Consider the following 20,138-nt stretch of genomic DNA (forward strand, 5'->3'; position numbering starts at 1 on the left):
AGCACAGATGAATAAGCAAAAGAGGCTTTTGAAGGTTTTATTGAGTCCAACAAAATTAAGGCACTAGGCCAGGGCTCGGCAACCTCGGCTCTTTTATGACTCGTGGACTTCAACTCCCAGAATTCCTGAGCCAGCATAGCTGGCTCAGGAATTCTGGGAGTTGAAGTCCACGAGTCATAAAAGAGCCGAGGTTGCCGAGCCCTGCACTAGGCTATGAACCTAACAGTATAAGGGTTCCGAGGCTTAACCGTATTTCAAGAACTACATTTCCCACAATGCTGTAAAAAAGTCAGTTTTCTGTTTCCCTCACGTGGGTGCAAATACCCGACCCTTTTGCCCAACATGCCTCTCGAAATGGACTCTACTTCCCGTGATGCGCTGCGCCCGGTTACGGGAGCCGACAGGAGGCGCCTCCCAGCAGGGCGCGAATGCCACTAGCAACGAACAAGAATTGCCCGGCCGTGCTGGGCCTCCGGCATCGAAAAACACTCAGACTGGCGAGCGCTCCTGTCTTGGCTCCCTCCATCCGCGCGAGTCCCAGGCGGTTCTGGAGCCCCCTCGCCTTCGTCACTTTCCTAAGCTTTGCTACGCGTTTCTACCGGCTGCGGGAGCCGCCGCACATCTGGTATTGGGTTGCGGGATACCATGGCGACGGGGGCGGGGCTTTGTTTTAGAGGCGGGACTTCTCGGTGGAAGAGGGGTTTTGTTTCTTTTCCTTTGGACTCACTTCAGATAGATTGAAGATTGTTTGTTTCTAGATCACTTGTGCACTTACTTGTTGGTTAACCTGCCTTGGGGTCGTTTGCCCTGAAAGGCAGAATATGAGCAAAAGCAACATTTTTGGTCTATTCTTTTTCCATGTGCATACATGGTTCTCTTGCATTTCTGTCCTCCTAACAACCTTAATGAGTTGGGTTAGACTGGACTGGAGTAATTACAGTAGTGGCCAAAATTGTGGAAACCTTTTGGGAAAAGCGTACAGTAGGAATGCCGCCTTTGCTTAAGTTTCCACCAATTTTTCTTCTATTTATAACTCTAGCCTTGTTCACTTAATAATACTATTTTACATCGCTTTCTGGGCAACTCTTTGCACCATTAATTTTATTAAAGGTAAAGGTTCCCCCACACATGCGTGCTAGTTGTTTCCGACTCTAGGGGCCGGTGCTCATCGCCGTTTCAAAGCCGAAGAGCCAGCGCTTGTCTGAGGACGTCTCTGTGGTCATGTGGCCGGCATGACTAGATGCCAAATGCGCACAGAATGCTGTTACCTTCCCACTGTAGTGGTCCCTATTTTTCTGCTTGCATTTTTATGTGCTTTCGAACTGCTAGGTTGGCAGAAGCTGGGGCGAGTAACAGGCACTCACTCTGTTACGCGGCACCCGGGATTCGACCCGCCAAACTGCTGACCTTCTGATCGACAAGCTCAGCGAACACAAAAAACCCAACTTGATAGGGATCATAACACACTGACAAATCTCCTCCTCTCAGCTTCAATACATGACATTAATCACTGGATCCTACTATGATCTGATTGGTTCATTGCCAAAACAAGATGACACCTGATTGGCTCTTTAAATACTCATGCTCATTGGCTACAATCAGATGAAGGAAAGATATCAGATATCAACCTAAGCAAGTTGTGCTTCCTTTTTCTGGTTATTTGGCTATAACTTTTCATAGAATACAGTACAGATCATGGAACAAATACATTGCATTACATTCTTGATTAAATTATCTTTCCATTTATATATAATTTTATGGTACTACTCCAAAAAAAGTGGTGTTATTAGCCCTCAAAAGTACACTTTTCCCAAAAGGTTTCCACAATTTTGGCCACTACTGTAGTCCAAAGGTACCCTGTAGCTTTATTTGAATGAACATGCAGTCTTGGCTTTTGGTTTAGTCTGGATGTAAGCCTGAATACATGGTGTAATTTAGAGGATAGAACAACCAACAGAGAACAGATGAAATACAAGAATCTGTCCTGGTTAAGCAAAATTCAAATATATCAGTATTCAGAACAACATTTTTGACATAAAGAAGTGACCAAGCTCCTTGCACTTCTGCTTATCTGCAATATTGGACATTTTCCAAGGCACATTGTAACACTCTTAGAAACATCAGAAAAGAAATGTGAAAATGCATAGAAATTGAACAGAATTTGTCTCAGTAATCAAGCAAAGAATTGAAACCTTTGAACTATGGTGCTGGAGAAGATTCCTGCAAGTCCCTTGGACTGCAAGGTGATCTAACCAGTCAGTCCTAGAGGACATCAACCCTGACTGCTCTTTAGAAGGCCAGAACCTGAAGCTGAAACTCAAATACTTTGGCCACCTAATGAGAAGGAAGGACTCACTGGAGAAGAGCCTAATGCTGGGAAAGATTGAGGGCAAGAGAAGAAGGGGACGACAGAGAATGAGGTGGCTGGATGGAGTCACTGAAGCAGTAGGCGTGAGCTTAAAGGGACTCCAGAAGATGGTAGAGGACAGGAAGGCCTGGAGGAACTTTTTCCATGGGGTTGTGATGGGTCGGACACGACTTTGCAACTAACAACAACAACAATCAAGCATTGTTTCTGTGGTCAAGCATTGGCTTTGTAGTAAAAGACGTGTTAATATGTTAAATATGATAAATATCTGTGCAAGTCCATTCTAGAACATTTTTATTGAAAGTACTTTGTGTAGAGAATTTTGAGGTATGGCATTTAAGTCTATGTAGCAATAGTCCTTTTTCTTGCTGTCATTAATGGCATACTGACTACTGTAAATAGTCCTGCAATTTAGTCCATCTCTGCTTACTGAAAATGGCATAAGGCCTGCTTCTATGTGGTACTGCCTCATAGTATTTGCCTGGCCAATTCAATCCTTCAGGGATTTTGCACAACAGGTTCCTTTAATTCAGGGGTCTTCAAACTTGGCCCTTTTATGACTTGTGGACTTCAACTCCCAGAATTCCTCAGCCAGGCACACTGGCTGAGGAATTCTGGGAGCTGAAGTCCACAAGTCGTAAAAGGGCCAAGTTTGAAGACCCCTGCTTTAATTACACAGTGCCATTTCAGGACCTTGGAAGCATGCCTTCTCTGTAGCAACACCTGCCCTTTGAAATGAGATTCTCTCCTAGATTTGGACAGCCCTTACCCTGAAGGTACTTTGAAGGGCTTTTTAAGGCATTTGGCAAGGGAGAATGATGCCCCTTTGCTTGGTTCCTGTCTATTTGTCATTCTTGTGATACAAATATAATGCTTGCAACCTTATAATGTTTACAAACATCCTGTAAGCATTATAGTAAAGTAAATAAAAATAAAATAAGAGTGATCTAATGTAGAGTTATTCATACCAAAGCCTATGCCTTAAAATGGACTTAGGTTCATCTAATTATAAATAGGATCAAATAGCTGGGACATACTTTCTTGATTTATTTCTATCAGGATGAATTGGAGTGTGAACTTTTCCAAAATGGACAGTATACTTTTACAGCAAAGTATGATTTGTTTTCATTTTTCATGTATATCCTGGTTATAAGATTTGCTTACAAAACTGTGATCACAAATCTCAGTTTTAATTTTTCTGAGCATATCAGCTTCCTAGAAGCAAGTTTGTACATTTTAGAGATGCTTAATTGTGCACCATATTTTGAAGGAAATGAAGATATGTGGTGAAAGCGAATGCAATGGAGTTGCATATTTGTAGAATTAAAGAACCATATAAATTAATATGAATAAAGAGAATTCTTTACCTAGCCTTAGTATAAACTAATTTGGAAAGATCAGGTGCTTTTTTTCATAAACGACATGCATAACTGTTAAGAATTCATCATTCTGATAAACTAAAAGTAAAGAAGACTAAAAAAAATGTAAGTATGAAGTTAAAATCCTGATAATGAACTGACATTACTTTTGTCTTTTTATAGCTGGGATGAAACACATTTTGGAAAAATGGGAAGTTATTATATTAACCGGACATTTTTCTTTGATGTCCATCCACCTTTGGGGAAGGTAAAAAGCTGCTATAATATTTTAATTTTTTGAGATTTAGTTCATTTAGTTAAGACTTTAGGTGGAACATTGTTACTTCCTATAAGCATTATAAACACTTCAGTGGATCGTCTTTAAAATCAATTGTTTTGGTTTTATAATTTGGGTCTTGCTATCTGGTTGCTCTTTCATCCTTAGCTTGAACATGAGAAACAATCTCTTTCAAAGCTGACAGTTAAATCTGATTGGTTTTAGTGTTACATCGTAAACTATTATTCCAAAAATAAAAACCTTAGTGCTGTTCCAGTCTAACAGAAGCTTGCTTTTAAATTGTAGGTTTTAATGTAACAAAAGGAGGAAAGTATTCAGTAACTGACTAGAGAGTAATCATACAAAATTCTGATTTTAAAAAATAAATATGAATCTAAATCTAGTTTTTTGACCTGCCTTCACCCATTATGTTTTGCGATTCAACTTCCAGATTTGAAAATGTATCCTATTTTTTTTTAACATTTTGTTTAATGATTAGAATTTCCAGAGTTTTGTCATGGATAAAATTTTATAATATAGGAAGTTTGGGATGCCAGTATTCCTAACACTAGGAGGGCCAGTATTTATAGTGTATTTTTTTTTCTTGGCATGCCTACTATATACTTTCATTATATGTTTTGGAATGACAACTATTAGAAATAGGACTGTGTTCATTGTTTTCTATCTATGCTATTACCTTTTATATCAGTTAGCTTCCATTGTAATCTATGGCTAAACTTCATCTTCCTTAATTTAACTGCTTCTGGTCTAAGCTTTTGTTAATGTTTTTGATCTGATGCTTGCCTATAAATTGAAAAGGAGATCATGTTAGCAATAGCTTTCTTCCATTCTCATTACTCCTGCTTAACATATTTAAGCACAAGGTTCATTTTTGAAAGTCATGAGCTATAGGCAATACTTTTTATTTACTTATCAAATGTTATTTGATTTGATCTGATAAACTTTTGAATTGTCTTCTGCTTTACTAATATTGTTCCTTTTTGTTCCTAGATGTTAATAGGGCTTGCTGGCTATCTGAGTGGCTATGATGGGACTTTTCCTTTCCAGAAGCCTGGGGACAAATATGAACAACATAACTATATAGGAATGAGAGCGGTAAGACTATAAATATATCTTTGGAGAACAGTAGCAAGTTTCTCTTTTTAGTTCTAATAAGTGTTAGAGCCAGAATTTCTTCTGTCTGAGACTCCTTATGTCTGTGGAAAACTTCTTAATTCAGGGATGAAACAGCATTTTTCTATCAGTTCTTTCTTCTTGCAAACCTGTTCTAGAAGACTGATAAAATGGTAGCATCTTTCGTTGGGAGCTTCCTGAATTACTGATGATGAAAAGAAATGTTTAGATTTTGAAGAAGAGATTTTGAAATAGCCTGTAATATAAGCCTCATTTTTTTAAAAAATATTTCTTAAATAATTTGCTGCATGTTAACATGAAATAAAATTTATAGCTGAAGTTTTAAAATGTATACAAATAAATAAGGGAGATGAAAATATTTATTTTATTTACGTACTGTTGCTTCTCCTGAGGGAACTCTAAAAACTTACTTCAATTTTTTTTAGCAAATTCTTAATTTGTGATGCCCATCATTTCAGTTGATCCTCCTGTTAATATGAATTAAATCTACCAACGATGGAGCTTTCTTTGTCTCAAGCATGCCATTCTTTACTCCTGCACTTTTCCTGTGCAAGTAGTAACAATATAGCCGATTGACCTGTAAGCAGTTTGGCTACATTGGGGCACAGATATTAATGATGTTAGAGTGAGTGAATAGAATTAAGGTATGGATTCAGTATTTGAAGACCTGGTTATGTACGAGGTAAAAGAAATGAAGAAGAGAAATTGGAGAATTGTATCTAAAGTATGCAGTGCCTAGCAGAACAAATTTCATCCTTCAATTTTTTTTTTAAAACACAGAGACTCTATTCACATTTAATAGTGTATTGGACAGCATGTATATGGCTTGGATCAATAGACAGAGCCCTGGTGGCTTGGTGGTGAGAATGCGGTATTGCAGGCTAACTCTGCCCACAGCCAGGGATTTGATCCTGACAGGCTCAAGGTTGACTCAGCCGTTCACCTTTCTGAGGTCATAAAATGAGGACCCAGATTGTTGGAGGCAATATGCTGACATTGTAAATGGTCCAGAGAGAGCTGTAAAGCACTGTGGAGTGATATATACCTTGTTTCCCTGAAAGTAAGACCTACCCCGAAAATAAGCCCTAGCTTGATTTTTGGGGTGGGCCTAATATATGACCTACCCCCAAAATAAGCTCTGGTTTTGGGTCGAGGTGTACACCTAAAAATCAAGCTAGGGTGGGAGTAGGGTGGAGCTATCCTCTGCGCCCCACACCCACTTACCAGACCTCCCATGAATCAACACCTGCCTCTTCTCACTGGCCTACTTTTTCTGTGGCATCCCCCAGCTTGCATTTTGCAGTCAGAGGCCTTTCCGGAAGGCCTCTGCAGCTGACAACCGAGCTATGGATTCAATCTGTATCTCGGTTCTTGGCTGCAGAGCCCTTTCCAGAAGGCCTTTGACAGGGAAATGCAGGCCGGAGCTCCATTCTCAGCTGCTGAATGAAGCTGCTCCTTCAGCCGCAAATGAAGTGGGCTGGCTGGCTGGGGCTGTTGGTGCCGCCACCATGAGGTAAGTGGAAAAGGCACCCCAAGAAAATAAGACCTGGTGCCTCTTTTGGAGGCAAAAAAATAACAATAAGACTGGGTCTTATTTTTGGGAAAACACAGTCTTAGTGCTATTGCTATTAATAATATTTTCTCACTTTGTGAAATTAGGAAACTATTGCATTAGCAGAGTTTAAAGATGTTATCAATGAAGAGAGATGGAGGGCAGAACAGAACATAAAACTGGAATTAAGAATTTCAGTAGCTGAATTCCTGGGAAATAATCAGCTAACTGTACAGTTAGTCCTTGACTTACAACCATTCATTTAGTGAATGTTCCAAGTTATAGTAGTACTGAAAAAAGTGACTTACAACTATTCCTTGCACTTACAACCGTCACAGCATCTTCATGGTCACATGATCAAAATTTGGGCGTTTGGCAACCAGCATGTGTTTACCGAGATCATGTGATTGCCATTTGGGACCTTCCCAACCAAGTTCCCATAAACAGTCAGTAAGGGAAGCTGGATTATCTCTAATGACCTTGTGAAGAATGCTTCTCTTCTCTTTTATTCAGTTCTGTGCCTTCCTTGGTTCATGTCTGATCCCGTTCTGCTACCTCACAGTGCTAGAGTTGTCCAGATCATTGCCTGCAGCAATAATCACTGCTACCATCCTGATTTTTGGTAAGCAACTGTTTTGTATGGCTTGGTCTGTGTTCTCTGTTGTGAAAGATTCAGTGAGATTACATTAAAAGCAATGAAGACTATAGGATGCAAAAACACAGAAAGAAAAATATCAAAAATAGCATTAATGTCTAAAAAGACAAAAACCCAGCTAAATAGGGGAGATGTAAAATATGAAAAAATAAAAAAGGAGTTAAACAAAACATACACTTCAAAAATAAAAATAAAAATCCATAGTCTGGTATATAATCCGGGGTTCTCCTAGACTCGTGACTTTTGCCCAAGTAGCAGGTGGCAGTTGTGTCCAGGAAGGCCTTTGAGCAACTTTGTGTTGTGTGCAAGTTGTTCCCATTCCTGGATAAGCATGCCATTCTTACAGTCACCCAGGCCCTGGTCCCCTCTCATCTGCACTAGTGTAATGCATTCTACATGGGGCTGCCCTTGAAGAGTATTCAGAAACTTCAGTTAGTTCAGAAAACAGCACCCCGAACAGTTTTACAGAAGCCTAGACTCAATGCTTCTCAGTAGTGATGGCTCCTTCTTTATGGAACATCATTCCCCCTGAGGTATAGTTGGCCCCCACATTGTTGCTTTTCCAAAATGTTTTTTTGTTAGCAGGCCTGGGAACTACAAAGATAGTGTTGTAACTTTTGGGGGGTGGGGTGAGGTTTTTTTAAAAATGGGTGTTTATTTTATGGTGGATTTTTTTAAATATTGTAAGCCCCCCAGAATTACCTACAGTATGTGTAAATTGGGCAGCTTTATAAATTTGTTTAATAAATAAATATTTCCCCTCAAAGAAAGCTAGATTTTTTCACAAAATAATTCACCTTTGAAATAACAGGTTTATTTTAGATTCACTGAGATGCAGTCATCTTTTTTCTGTCTCGTCTTTGTGTATGGTGATCATCTTAGGTTCAGAATTGCCTTTCTAAGTACAGCAATGTCTCTAAAATGAAAATGTTGGGATGGCATTTTTTGCACAGCACAAATTTACTTTTAAAATTCAGTATGACTATGTTCGATAAGCATTGGTAAAATAATTTGAATGACAAACCTAGTATATGCTTCTCTCGTTTTTCCCCAGACACTGGATTTATTACAATCTCACAGTACATTCTTCTTGACCCCATTTTGATGTTCTTCCTCATGGGAGCTGTACTCAGTATGGTTAAATATAATTCCTATTCAGATAGGTAAGATGACAGCATGTGATCATCTTAGGAATTAGACATGTGCCCCTTTTCTCTATTACAGAGTATTTGTATTTATTTTTATTGTAACTTTTAATCTGGCATTAGAACTCGAAAGAGCTCTGCAGAATACTTATAGTATAAAACATAAAGCAATTAAATATTAAAATGTAACAAAGAAGGGAAACGAATAAAAAAAAGAATACGTATGTAAAGTAGACCACCCTCAATTTGTAAGTATTTGGCGTCCCATAGTACAATTGCTGAAACTGACAGCACATAGGGCTGGCAAATAAACTTTTTGTTTCAAATGGAAAAATTGCTTTCATGTGATTATTAGTGTTACTATCCTATCATTTGCTGCTATGTCACTGTTGTATTTTAAAAACACCCCATAAAAGTGATCATATGATACTGAAAAGTTTTGAAAGTCAAGGGCAGTCTCTGCTTCTTTTTGTGGTAGACTCTATGGGTTCTAATCAATTTATAGAAGCTTTTAATAAGACCCTGTCTTACTTGCCCCCTGCCAAGTAAAGTGAAAAGGATAGCTACTAGAGGATGCTTGTGGTGGTACAGAATGATCTATTAAGTTTCCTGGATGTCTGGTTTATCTATTTATTGGATACTAGATCACAGCTTTTTGGCACTGTTTAAAAACCATTATGTTTTATGAGTTGAACTACTGCATGTTTCTCATCTACTTTTATTCTCTCTCAAAATTTTTATTATTGAAGTACATCATTATACTGTGCCTTTTATTATTTGCATTTATCAAGAAATGCTGTCAGCTTTCCAGTGAGCAGTGCTTATATACTTACATATTTTAGTAATAATAAATTAGTAATAGTAATAAATAAAGCCATGAAAGTTGTTAGGATAATTTATCAGACAATTTTACTTACTTTGGCAGCCTGAAGTTGTGGGGGTGTGATGATTTCCCCCCCCCCTCAGATTGTAGATGAATAAAATTAATCTTAAGTCTTAAGTGTGTTTATTTGGAAAAAAGACACTGACAAAAAGACAAAGAAATTTAGAAAATATATGGATACCATGAGCTTATGTGGTTAAGTGGGTACTTGAATCTGAGCCTTCTTGTTGCTGTATAATGAGATACTATTTTTTAGTTATAGCTATGTTTTCCGTGTATACATAGAAAAGACTATGATCCTTTAGCAAGCATATTCCTGGTTACTTCTTTAGCAACCCGAAACCACTACAGTAAGTTGATGCTTTGATAACCTCTCTAGATCAGGTTGTGAATGAATATTTTTTTATTATGGTTACTTTATTAAGGTCATGGACAGGATTACAAACAAAAATACCGTTAAATGTGAAACAAAAACAAAACATTACAATTGGTGATGGATTTGAAAGTGCATAATCAAATTCTCTCTAATTTTACAGGTAGTATTTTTAGCCATGTTGAAGGAGAATTAATCATACTGATCTGATAATAATAACTGATCAGATTCCTTTATATATGATTATAGAGAAATTTTAATTTCCCAAGAAAAGATTACTGGTTTACCCAAAATGCTGTCCTCTGTGTTTATTGGAACTGCAATTCCTACATTTCTCAGAGGAAATTTGGAAAATACCAGGTTGGAGAAGGCTGTTCTAGAACAAACTTCTTAAACATGTACTTCTGTAGCGCTGTTGTTTTGGTCCAACACCTAAGATCCATGGCCTTATTTTTGCTGTACTACCCTCCTTCACCCTCCTTCACTGTAGGTTTAATACAATTCTTTCTTACTATATCTCAGTGTCTCGCAACCAATCTGTTTCCAGCATTATTTTCCCATCGGGGATCCTTTGCAAATAAAATACATTTTGATATAGATTGCTGAAGAAAACTGTTTCAAAAATATGAATTTTGAACAAAAACCACATATTTTACAGGTCCTTTTCTGCCCCCTGGTGGTTCTGGCTGTGTTTGACTGGGGTGAACCTCGCTGGTGCGTTGGGGGTGAAATTTGTTGGCCTTTTTGTTGTCCTTCTGGTTGGCCTGAATACTATCTGTGAACTTTGGGAGTTATTGGGAGACCTTAGTCTGTCACTGGTGAGCATATATATATGGTTTACCTTAATACCTGACCTTCGCTCTTTCCTCCGTGATCTGAAAACTTACCTATTTGAACAAGCCGGCCTGGTCTAATGGGTTTGGGGTATTTTAATTAGTAATTTTTAATTATTTATTGTAATGGGCTAGTTCTATTTAATCTTATTTTTAACTTTTGTATATTGTATTTTTATTGTATTTTTATTGCCCTGTACACCGCCCTGAGTCCTTCGGGAGAAGGGCGGTATAGAAATCAATCAATCAATCAATCAATCAATCAATCAATCAATCAATCAATCAATCAAATAAATAAATAAATAAATAAATAAATAAATAAATAAATAAAAGCAAGCTATGATGTGTGTTGGGGAGACAGGGAAGAAGCCTGGAATCGTTTGAACTTTAGTGAAGCAATAAAGATTGCAGCCTACAAATTGGATTTTTGTACACAATAAATTAGTGGTTTATAGCTATGCATGATGGATTTAATGGCCTTTACAGACAGAGTTAGATTTTTTTAAAGATGAAGAAAACTGCAAGCCATTCATCATTAAAAGTTTGTTTTCTGGACATAAATAGCTTGCCATGGTGGAGAGAACTTAAATTATTTCTAGAGAGTAAATTATTTTTATGCAATCCTTAGGAGGAGTTAAATATGAATATCCTGAGATTGACAATAGACATTATATTGGGCCCTCGTTAACAGCAAGAAAGGAGGCTTTCTGGCACATATTATTTACTGAAAGCCTGTCTTCTGTGGATATTTCAGTTTAAAATTATTCTATCAATTGTTTCTATTTCTTTTATATATGAAAATGTGATCTTTTTTCTTTCTACTGTGTGATTTACTTTCTTGATTAAAATACATGTAGTGCAAGCATGTGAGTTTCAGCTTTTGAAAAGAACTACTCTAATTGGTATTAATCAATTGCAAATGAAATAAAACAAATCCATGTTGCTTAAAACTCCTCTTGCAGATGACTGTTCAGAAATTCAAGCCGCACTGTTACCAACACGGTTCTTTGAATCTTAAACTGTGCAAAGCAGTGTATAATTCTAGATCAGGATTAGCAGGGTTGGCTAAATTGGCTGCTTTGATAAAAGAAAAAAAACACAATTACTTTTGTTTCTACTTGGAAACCGCTTTTGGACTTTGTGATTGAAGTAGAAAAAAAACGAAACTTTGATTTTGGGTTTTACTGATTAGATAGATTTGTTGTTATAGAAAGGGCTAGTTTATATTATTATGTAAAAGTAAAAAGTTGAGGTTCCATGTTACTTCTCATTTTACTTCACCAAAAGGAGTCAGAAGTCAGTGCCCCCCCTTCTTCTCTACACTTTTCTCTTTCCTTTCCCCTCCCCTATTTTTCCTATTATTTGCTTTTGTATTTTTATCTTTTATATTATAAGCTAATAAAAAGGATTGGCAGAATAACTGTTTTTCAGCCCTTCACCCCTTAAACTGAAAAAGCATTACATTGAGATTATTAATTATCTCCCTCCTAAAGTTTGCTCAGTAATCCTTTTCTGCCATATGCATTCTTAGATAACCCGAGAAGAAACTCTTGCAATAACAATATAAGTTGACAGAGTTGAAGGATGAGCGGGAAATGGTGGATTTGGACAGCATTTTGTGCATGGTTATTTGACAATATGTACTACAGTACTGAATAATTGGCTGTAGTTTTAGCCAGCATATGTAGCAGTTTACTTCAACTGTTTTCCCTGGGTAGCATATAGATAAATTTAAACAGAAATGAATACTGTATGTCACAGTATTTGGAGTTTTGAAGAAGTTACAAAGAAATAATTTCAGAAGCCAGTCTTGAACTTGATTGGAAATATTATCTGTTTTGTCCAGAATTGTTTTCAGTTAGGTATGAGGACTGAGGAGGAATTTTTAATTTGGGGTTCTTTTTAACTGACTACAGGGTTAATTTAATACTTTTTAATTTGTTCTTAATTTTTGTATTTTGGATTTTTAATTCCCTGTAAACCGCCCTGAGTCCTCAGGGAATAGGGCGGTATATAAATATAACTAAATAAATAAATAAATAAATGTAAACAAACAATGCTAGAAATAATTTCCCTGTGAGAGCTACTTTTCTACATGTATATAGGATAGAAGCATAATACTACACTCTTTTATATTTTTAATTTGAAATAGTGCAAATCTGTACTCAAGAATAATATATATTGAATAAACATGAAAAATTGCAACCCAATTCGCTCTCCCATCAGACAATCTTATTTTGGAAAAAACTGAAGTTTGAACAAGTAACAAATTTTGGATTACGGTAATTAATATATTTATTTTTTAGATAGATGCCATGCAAATTGGGGGGGGGGGCTTACACACAGTTCATATGCTTTGAAACCACTGACTGGAGTGTATTTGAAGAACAAGATCTAAATTCATATACAGATGCCGTACTCTCTTATATCAGAACATGCACTGATAGTGTAACAACGGATAAGTGCATTAGAGTTTACGGGAACTGTAAACCCTGGATGACTGCAGAGATACGAACACTCCTGAGAGCCCGGGATTCTGCCTTTAAGGCAGGGGACAGGGATGCATACAGAGAGGCCAGGGCAAATCTCAGAAGAGGCATTAGGATGGCAAAACAACAATACAAACAAAAGGTGGAGAACTTAGCAGATAAGTATGGCAGGGACTGCAGCACTTAACCAACTATAAGGGCAGCACGAGGAGCATGGTAAACACCGATGCCTCGTTGGCTGAGGCGCTGAATATCTTCGCCCGCTACGAGGTTAAAAGACCAGACCTCGTAGCCTCTGCTGGCCGGCCTTCTGACTCTCAGCCACTCACCTTGGGCGAACACCAAGTGAGAGCTGTATTGAAGGTTGTGAATCCCAGCAAAGCCGCAGGCCCAGATGGGGTGCTGGGGATAGTGGTCAGGAATTGTGCCGACCAATTAGCAGGGGTCCTGACAAGGATTTTTAACATCTCCTTGCAAACGGCATGTGTACCATCGTGCTTGGAAGCAGCTACCATTGTCCTAGTCCCCAAGAAAACTGCAGTTGAGTGCCTGAATGACTACAGACCTATTGCATTAACATCTGTAGTCATGAAATGCTTCGAAAGATTGGTTCTCCAACATCTTAGGACAAGCCTCCCACTGGACTTTGATAAACATCAATTTGCCTACAGGGGAAATAGGTCGACAGACGATGCCATAGCTACTGCTTTACACTCTGTAACAAGTCATCTCGAGAAACCTGGAAGTTATGTCAGGATGCTTTTTGTTGACTACAGCTTGGCTTTCAATACCATTTTGCTGAGCATTCTCATCGAGAAGCTGACTGACTTGAAATTCTCCCCCGCCATCTGCAATTGGATTCAAGACTTTCTTAGGGACCGGTTACAAACAGTGAGGGTCGGGTCTGCTTTGTCCACCTCCCTGAAGCTTTGTACCAGCACGCCACAGGGCTGTGTGCTTAGCCCCTACCTGTACTCTTTATACACATATGATTGGGTATCATCCGACCCATCCACTGCGATAATCAAGTTCGCAGATGATACAACTGTGGTGGGTCTTATTACAGGTGGGGATGAGACAGCATACAGGGCGGACGTACAAAAACTATCCATATGGTGTAATAACAACAGCTTGCACCTAAACATCGGCAAGATGAAAGAGACGGTGTTAGACTTCTGGAGAAAAAAGGAGGAACCTGCCCCACTTTACATCGGGGAGGACTGTGTGGAGAGAGTTTCCTCCTTTAAATTTCTGGGAGTCTACCTCTGTGAAGATCTGACCTGGAAAGTTAACACAACCCAGGTGGCTAGAAAGGCCCAACAGAGGCTTCATTTTCTCAGGGTCTTGCGGAAGAACAGGGTAGAACAACGGCTAATGACCCTCTTTTACCGGTCTACTATAGAGAGCGTCCTCTCGTATGGTATTGTGGTTTGGTATGTTGGTCTGACAGCCGCGGACAGGAAAGTATTACAGAGGGTAGTGAGCACAGCACAAGACATTGTGGGCTGTCCCTTGACACCACTGGATGACATCACCAGGGCTCGTTGCCTTGGAAGAGTGAGGAAAATTCTCAGGGATGACTCACACCCTGGACTTTACTCTCTTTACTCTCCTACCATCGGGTAGGAGATATAGGAGTATAGCCAGCCGTACCAACAGGCTGAAAAACAGCTTTTATCCGTGGGCTGTTAGGCTTTTGAATGGTATATAATCTCTGAACTTATGCAGAATTGACTTGGGAGGCCGGTGTGTGGTGTAGTTGGTTCACATGGTGTGGTAGGATGGAGGGTTTGTTGTCACTGTGTGTTGGGGGGAGAGAGCACGGGGGGGGGAGGCTCAGCTAATCTCAATGTACACATGTTGTACTTTGACAATAAAGGTTTATTATTATTATTATTATTATTATTATTATTAGTAGTAGTAGTAGTAGTAGTAGTAGTAGTAGTAGTAGTAGTAGCAGTAGTAGTAGTAGTAGTAGTAGTACAGTTCCAAAAGTTTTCTTGTTTATTTTGAATCAAATTGTTTTTGAAATGACATGACTTTTCTGTTCTGGTGCCATACTGAGGTACTCATTTACTATGAGAAGATAATACATCAGATGAAACTGTTTTTTTAAAAAATCGAGTATGCTTTGTTCCATCTAATTTTAAGAGTGTAAGCAATTCAGGCTTGCAGCTTTATTGCTTCAGAACTGGAAAAATATGTAGATAACTTGTTTGGATGAAGAAAAATCTTGCGTAAAAGTTCATGCATCTTATTTTTAATTTTATTTTATTTCAGGTCACACTGGGAAAGCACTTCTTGGCTCGTGCACTTTGTCTCATTATACTGCCTCTTGTCCTCTATACGGCTCTTTTTGCAGTTCATTTTGCAGTGTTAAACAGAAGGTATCTCATTCTGTCAGAGAGGAAATACACAGTTGAGAAACTCTGCACTGCAATTGATGCAGTGTTTATTTGGACCCTATACCAAGACTTTTAATTCAGGGTAGTATTTACATTGATTAATTGCAGCAACAGGCTGAAGCTAAACAGGATTAGAAACCTCAAGGATGCAGAGTAGCCTGAAAAGTAAAAACAACAGCAACACCCATCCAGGAAAAAGGGAATGGTGAACTACTTATTTATTGCTGTCAAGAAAACCTCACGAACTGTTGAGCTTGATTTCAGTGAGGTTTCATTTATTTTAAATTGGCTAAACGTGATTTTAATGAATAGTGAAGCATAGCAAGCCAGACTTTGAGATTACTGCTGATTGTGGCTGGGGACAATATCTGATGTGATCATTCACAATTTTGGCTGTTGCTTTGCCTCTGGAAATGAAAGGCTGTAAAGAACTCTAAAGTCTAAACCACGGCTTGATCTGATAGTATGTCTGAACTAAACGATAGTTCTAATGGTTCAGGACATTAGATCCTTGTAGACATCTAAAAGAAGTGGAAAGCATTTTTCTTTTGCTGTTACGTTTTCTCCTTATTTAATGATACTGTATACTGAAAGCTCAAGTACTTTTTTTTTCTCAGTGGACCTGGTGATGGTTTTTTCAGCTCTGGATTTCAATCCCGCCTCATTGGAAATAATCTTCATAATGTTTCTGTTCCAGAATGTGAGTGTCTGGGTTATTAAAAGGACAAATGCTCTAGCAAACATCATAACTCTACATTCTAAGAAACAACATTTTCCTCTATTTAGAAACATTTTAGATAGTTCAAAGCAAAACAAATTAATGATTTTTAAGAAAAAGATTTTTAAAAGGCAATTTTGCCTGGTATTGTTTGAAAGATTTTGATGTGCTGCCTCCAAATTATTTCTAAAAAAATAATCTTTGTTATCTTTGATTTAGGGACAGGGAATGTACAATTAAGGACAGGTGTGATGGACATGTAGAATGCTTTTGTTAATGTTTTGTATAAAATTATGTACTTTATAGTGAGGCTGGGAGGGCAATATACTGATAAGTTGAATTTAACACATCTGTATTGGATTCAATGTATTTCATTTGAGCATCAGTCAGAGAAAAGCCATATGTTATTATACAGCAGATTAAATCCAAAACCACTCAGGATACAAATGTCTATGTCTCTCAGAATAAACTAGTAGATTCTCAGCAGTGTGGCGGTCATGGTTCAGAATGCATATTGTACAACTGTTTTACTTAGTTATGACTTGTTTAATAATTTATAATAGTCTAGCATTTATAGCAGGGGTGTCAAACTCGCAACATCACGTGACGTGTCACAACATATCATGACTTTTTTTCCATTGCCAGCAATGGGGTGGGCGCGGTTTCGGCATGACGCATCTGACCCATGGGCTGGCAGTTTGACACCCCTGATTTATAAAATGCTAAATTTTAAAAGGCATAAGCTTAAGCCAGACAAATTACATTATGTAAATAGCATATTTGTGAGAAAGCCAGTTACTGCTTATTCAACAAGCCATAGTTGTAGGCTAGTATGATACGTGAATCAGATTGATGAGTCTCATGAAGTTGTTGTCAAATAGCATTATGATTACAAGAAAGATGCTAAAATGGGGGTGAATTATCTAGACACATTGATCTATTTTATATCTGTTTCGTAGTTTTCTGAACAAGGAACACTAGGAAGGAGGCAACGGCAAACCACTTCTGAAAACCTTGTCAAGAAAACTGCAAGAATTTGTTCAGGCAGACTCTGAGAATCACACACAATTGAATGGAAGGAGAAAAAAGCAGTAATCTGTGGTTACAAATGCAACCCCTGCTTCTTTTTTAGATGTAGCATATGGCTCTGTGATAACACTGAAGAACCTTCGCATGGCAGGAGGATACCTTCACTCCCACTGGCACCTGTATCCTGAAGGAGTGGGAGCAAGGCAGCAGCAGGTCAGTCGAGTGTGAAGATAATCATTTGCAATCATTCTGCTGATATTTCCCGTAAGTCATTCAGCTGAATAAAACATGTGGACATTAATTATTTTTTAACTACCTACGATGGCCTTCAAGACTTGTTTTTCCTGGGATAGCAAATGGCTACTAATCATGCTGTCTAAATCAGGAACCTCAGACTTAGAGCTTGAAGAGTACACACAACCTTCCAAATCATTTTTTCCACTCTGCATTGGTACCTTAATTTTATTTATTTTTTATTTTTATTTTAATTCCATTTATATCCCGCCCTTCTCCGAAGACTCAGGGCGGCTTACAAGCTTAGCAGTAGCCTTCATTCTATGTATATGCCTGCTTATTAGGGCTTTCACACACACCCCAAGTGGCATTATTACAAAGTCAGCTTAATTGCCCCCAACAATCTGGGTCCTCATTTTACCTACCTCGGAAGGATGGAAGGCTGAGTCAACCTTGAGCCTGGTGGGATGCGAACCTGCACTAATTGCAGGCAGCTGGTGTTACTTAAGGAGGCATTAGCCCACTGCTCCACCAAGGCTCTGTAAGAGCCACTCAGTGGTCTCGACAAATTATTAAATATTACTTTGATAATAAAACATAATATCAAAGTTTTAGTTAACCAAAAATGTTACTGGCTAAGCAATCAGTGTGAAATGGCTTTGATTGCAGTTCTGATTTACAGTAAAAAAATATATTTAATAAATATTTAATGGCATACTATAATATTCTTCATTTTTCACTCTTTAGTGTGTATATATATATATATTTACTGTAAATCAGAACTGCAATCAGAGCCATTTCATACTGGTTGCTTAGCCAGTAACATTTTTAGTTAACTAAAACTTTGATATGTTTTATTACCAAAGTAATATTTAATAATTTGTCGAGACCACTGTCTTAAGGTACCAATACAGAGTAGAAAAAATCTGTGTATATGTGTGTGTGTGTGTGTGTGTGTGTGTGTGTGTGTGTGTGTGTAAAGGCTTCAGTGTTGCATTGCCTAGGCTCCTAAGCTAATCTTCATGAGAATTTTGTGATGATTTGTGCTTATCATCCTTGGTAACTTAAGATCCTTACTACCATCAAAATCAACATGACATAGACATGTATCTATTTTCTTCATTTTTGTTTTATATAACCCAGTATGTTAAGTGTCACATTTGTTAATAATGAGTACAGAAGTGTAGTTTCATTAACATACTTAAGAAATTAAGCCTAATAACTCTTATGTATTCCTAGGTCACTGCATATTTACACAAAGACTTGAATAACTTATGGATTATAAAGAAATATAACTTGAATAGAGGTAAATTGAAAATCACCCAAATAGATTATATTATTCATTTTACTTTTCTTCAGTGAAAATGTCTCTTTTCGTAGGATTATGTACAGTCATACCTGTAACAATAATGTTTCTCAAGATATATAACTTATATATAACTTAACTTACTATTTAAATCTTGGCTTTCTTCCAAAGAAAAGCATAGCTGTAAAATGGAATGTGCTTGTATCTCTTGAGAGGGTATCTAGTTTTGGACATCTCATTTGGGGAGCGTTCATAAAAAGAAGTGAAGCAGAAGGACAACTGGGACAGTAAAAAGGTCTTCTCAGATAAAGATTTAAATTTAATAAATATGTACAGGAATAGGTACATATAAATAAGGATTAAATGTCTAGCCGGTACTGGATTAACTGATTTGGATTAGGGCAAAAATGTGGCTATTTCATAACTTGCAACTTAGCTTGTCTAAGCAGTCTGTCTTCCAAGCTATTAATTGAAAAGTGCAGATTAGTCACAGGGCAATGAAATGAATAAATGTTCAGTGTTCCTACAGTTGAATTAAATCATAGAGCTGGGAAGTATGCTTCCCTTTTTATATTATTTTGGTAATATATTTAGGTATCAATGTTCTAACGTCTTTGTCCATTCTACTCAAATTCATGCTGAGACCCCTTCTGTTCATCAGATTATTCAGACCTTTCCTTCCCTGTGGAGTTTGTGAAACATGGAGATATTATCCGTCTGGAACACAAAGAGTAAGTTGCACAGGAATTTGAAAAAAATGTTGGAGATTTTCTAGATTTGTCTGAACTAGCTATTCTAACTGAAGGTGCATGTAAAAGTTTCGATCTGCCAGCAATGACTAAAGTAAGTTTTTGAAGCAGATGTTGGTTTGTTATTATTTCTTTTCTTTGTGCTACATGTGCATTCTGGGATTTTTCCTATTTGTAAAGTTACACACTTGAACTTTAAATGCTTAGGATCAGATTCATTGAGGCCATAGAACAGACGTGTCAAACACAAGGCCCGGGGGCCGGATCCGGCCCGTGAAGTGGTTTCATGTGGCCCGCGAAGCCATCCTGGAAACAGTGAGGGAACGGCCCCCACTGCCTTGGCCCTGGCCCAGAGACCCTCCTTCTGCCAGAGACCCTCAGATCTGTCCCATTCCTGCCCAGGATCCCATAGGCACCCTTGATGCGAACTATGTAGAGCTGGCCACGCCCACCCAGTAGGCCATATGCACTCTAGCCACACCCACCCAGTAGGCCACGCCCACCCTGGCCATACCCACCCGGCCCCCTGAGGGCAACCGCAATGCTGATGCGGCCCTCAATGAAACTGAGTTTGACACCCCTGCCATAGAGCTTCCTTGGTTGATTTTA

The 20,138-nt window shown here is 38.1% G+C and overlaps 1 protein-coding gene across 1 annotated transcript in view; it reads left to right on the top strand.

Moving 5' to 3' along the window:
* Positions 1-404: 404 nt before the first annotated feature.
* Positions 405-20,138, top strand: part of POMT2 (protein O-mannosyltransferase 2) — a 34,410-nt gene continuing 14,676 nt past the window's right edge. Inside the window, exons 1-11 of the mRNA XM_083375448.1 lie at positions 405-625; positions 3,910-3,994; positions 5,015-5,119; positions 7,224-7,332; positions 8,420-8,528; positions 10,425-10,584; positions 15,369-15,475; positions 16,111-16,193; positions 17,344-17,453; positions 18,714-18,780; positions 19,442-19,511. Coding sequence (XP_083231574.1) covers positions 429-625; positions 3,910-3,994; positions 5,015-5,119; positions 7,224-7,332; positions 8,420-8,528; positions 10,425-10,584; positions 15,369-15,475; positions 16,111-16,193; positions 17,344-17,453; positions 18,714-18,780; positions 19,442-19,511 — 1,202 coding nt within the window. The 5' untranslated portion in view covers positions 405-428. The remainder of the gene's footprint in view (positions 626-3,909; positions 3,995-5,014; positions 5,120-7,223; positions 7,333-8,419; positions 8,529-10,424; positions 10,585-15,368; positions 15,476-16,110; positions 16,194-17,343; positions 17,454-18,713; positions 18,781-19,441; positions 19,512-20,138) is intronic.

The sequence above is a fragment of the Vipera ursinii genome (assembly GCF_947247035.1).
Source record: "Vipera ursinii genome assembly, chromosome: 1".
In the NCBI taxonomy this organism is placed as follows: Eukaryota; Metazoa; Chordata; class Lepidosauria; order Squamata; family Viperidae; genus Vipera; species Vipera ursinii.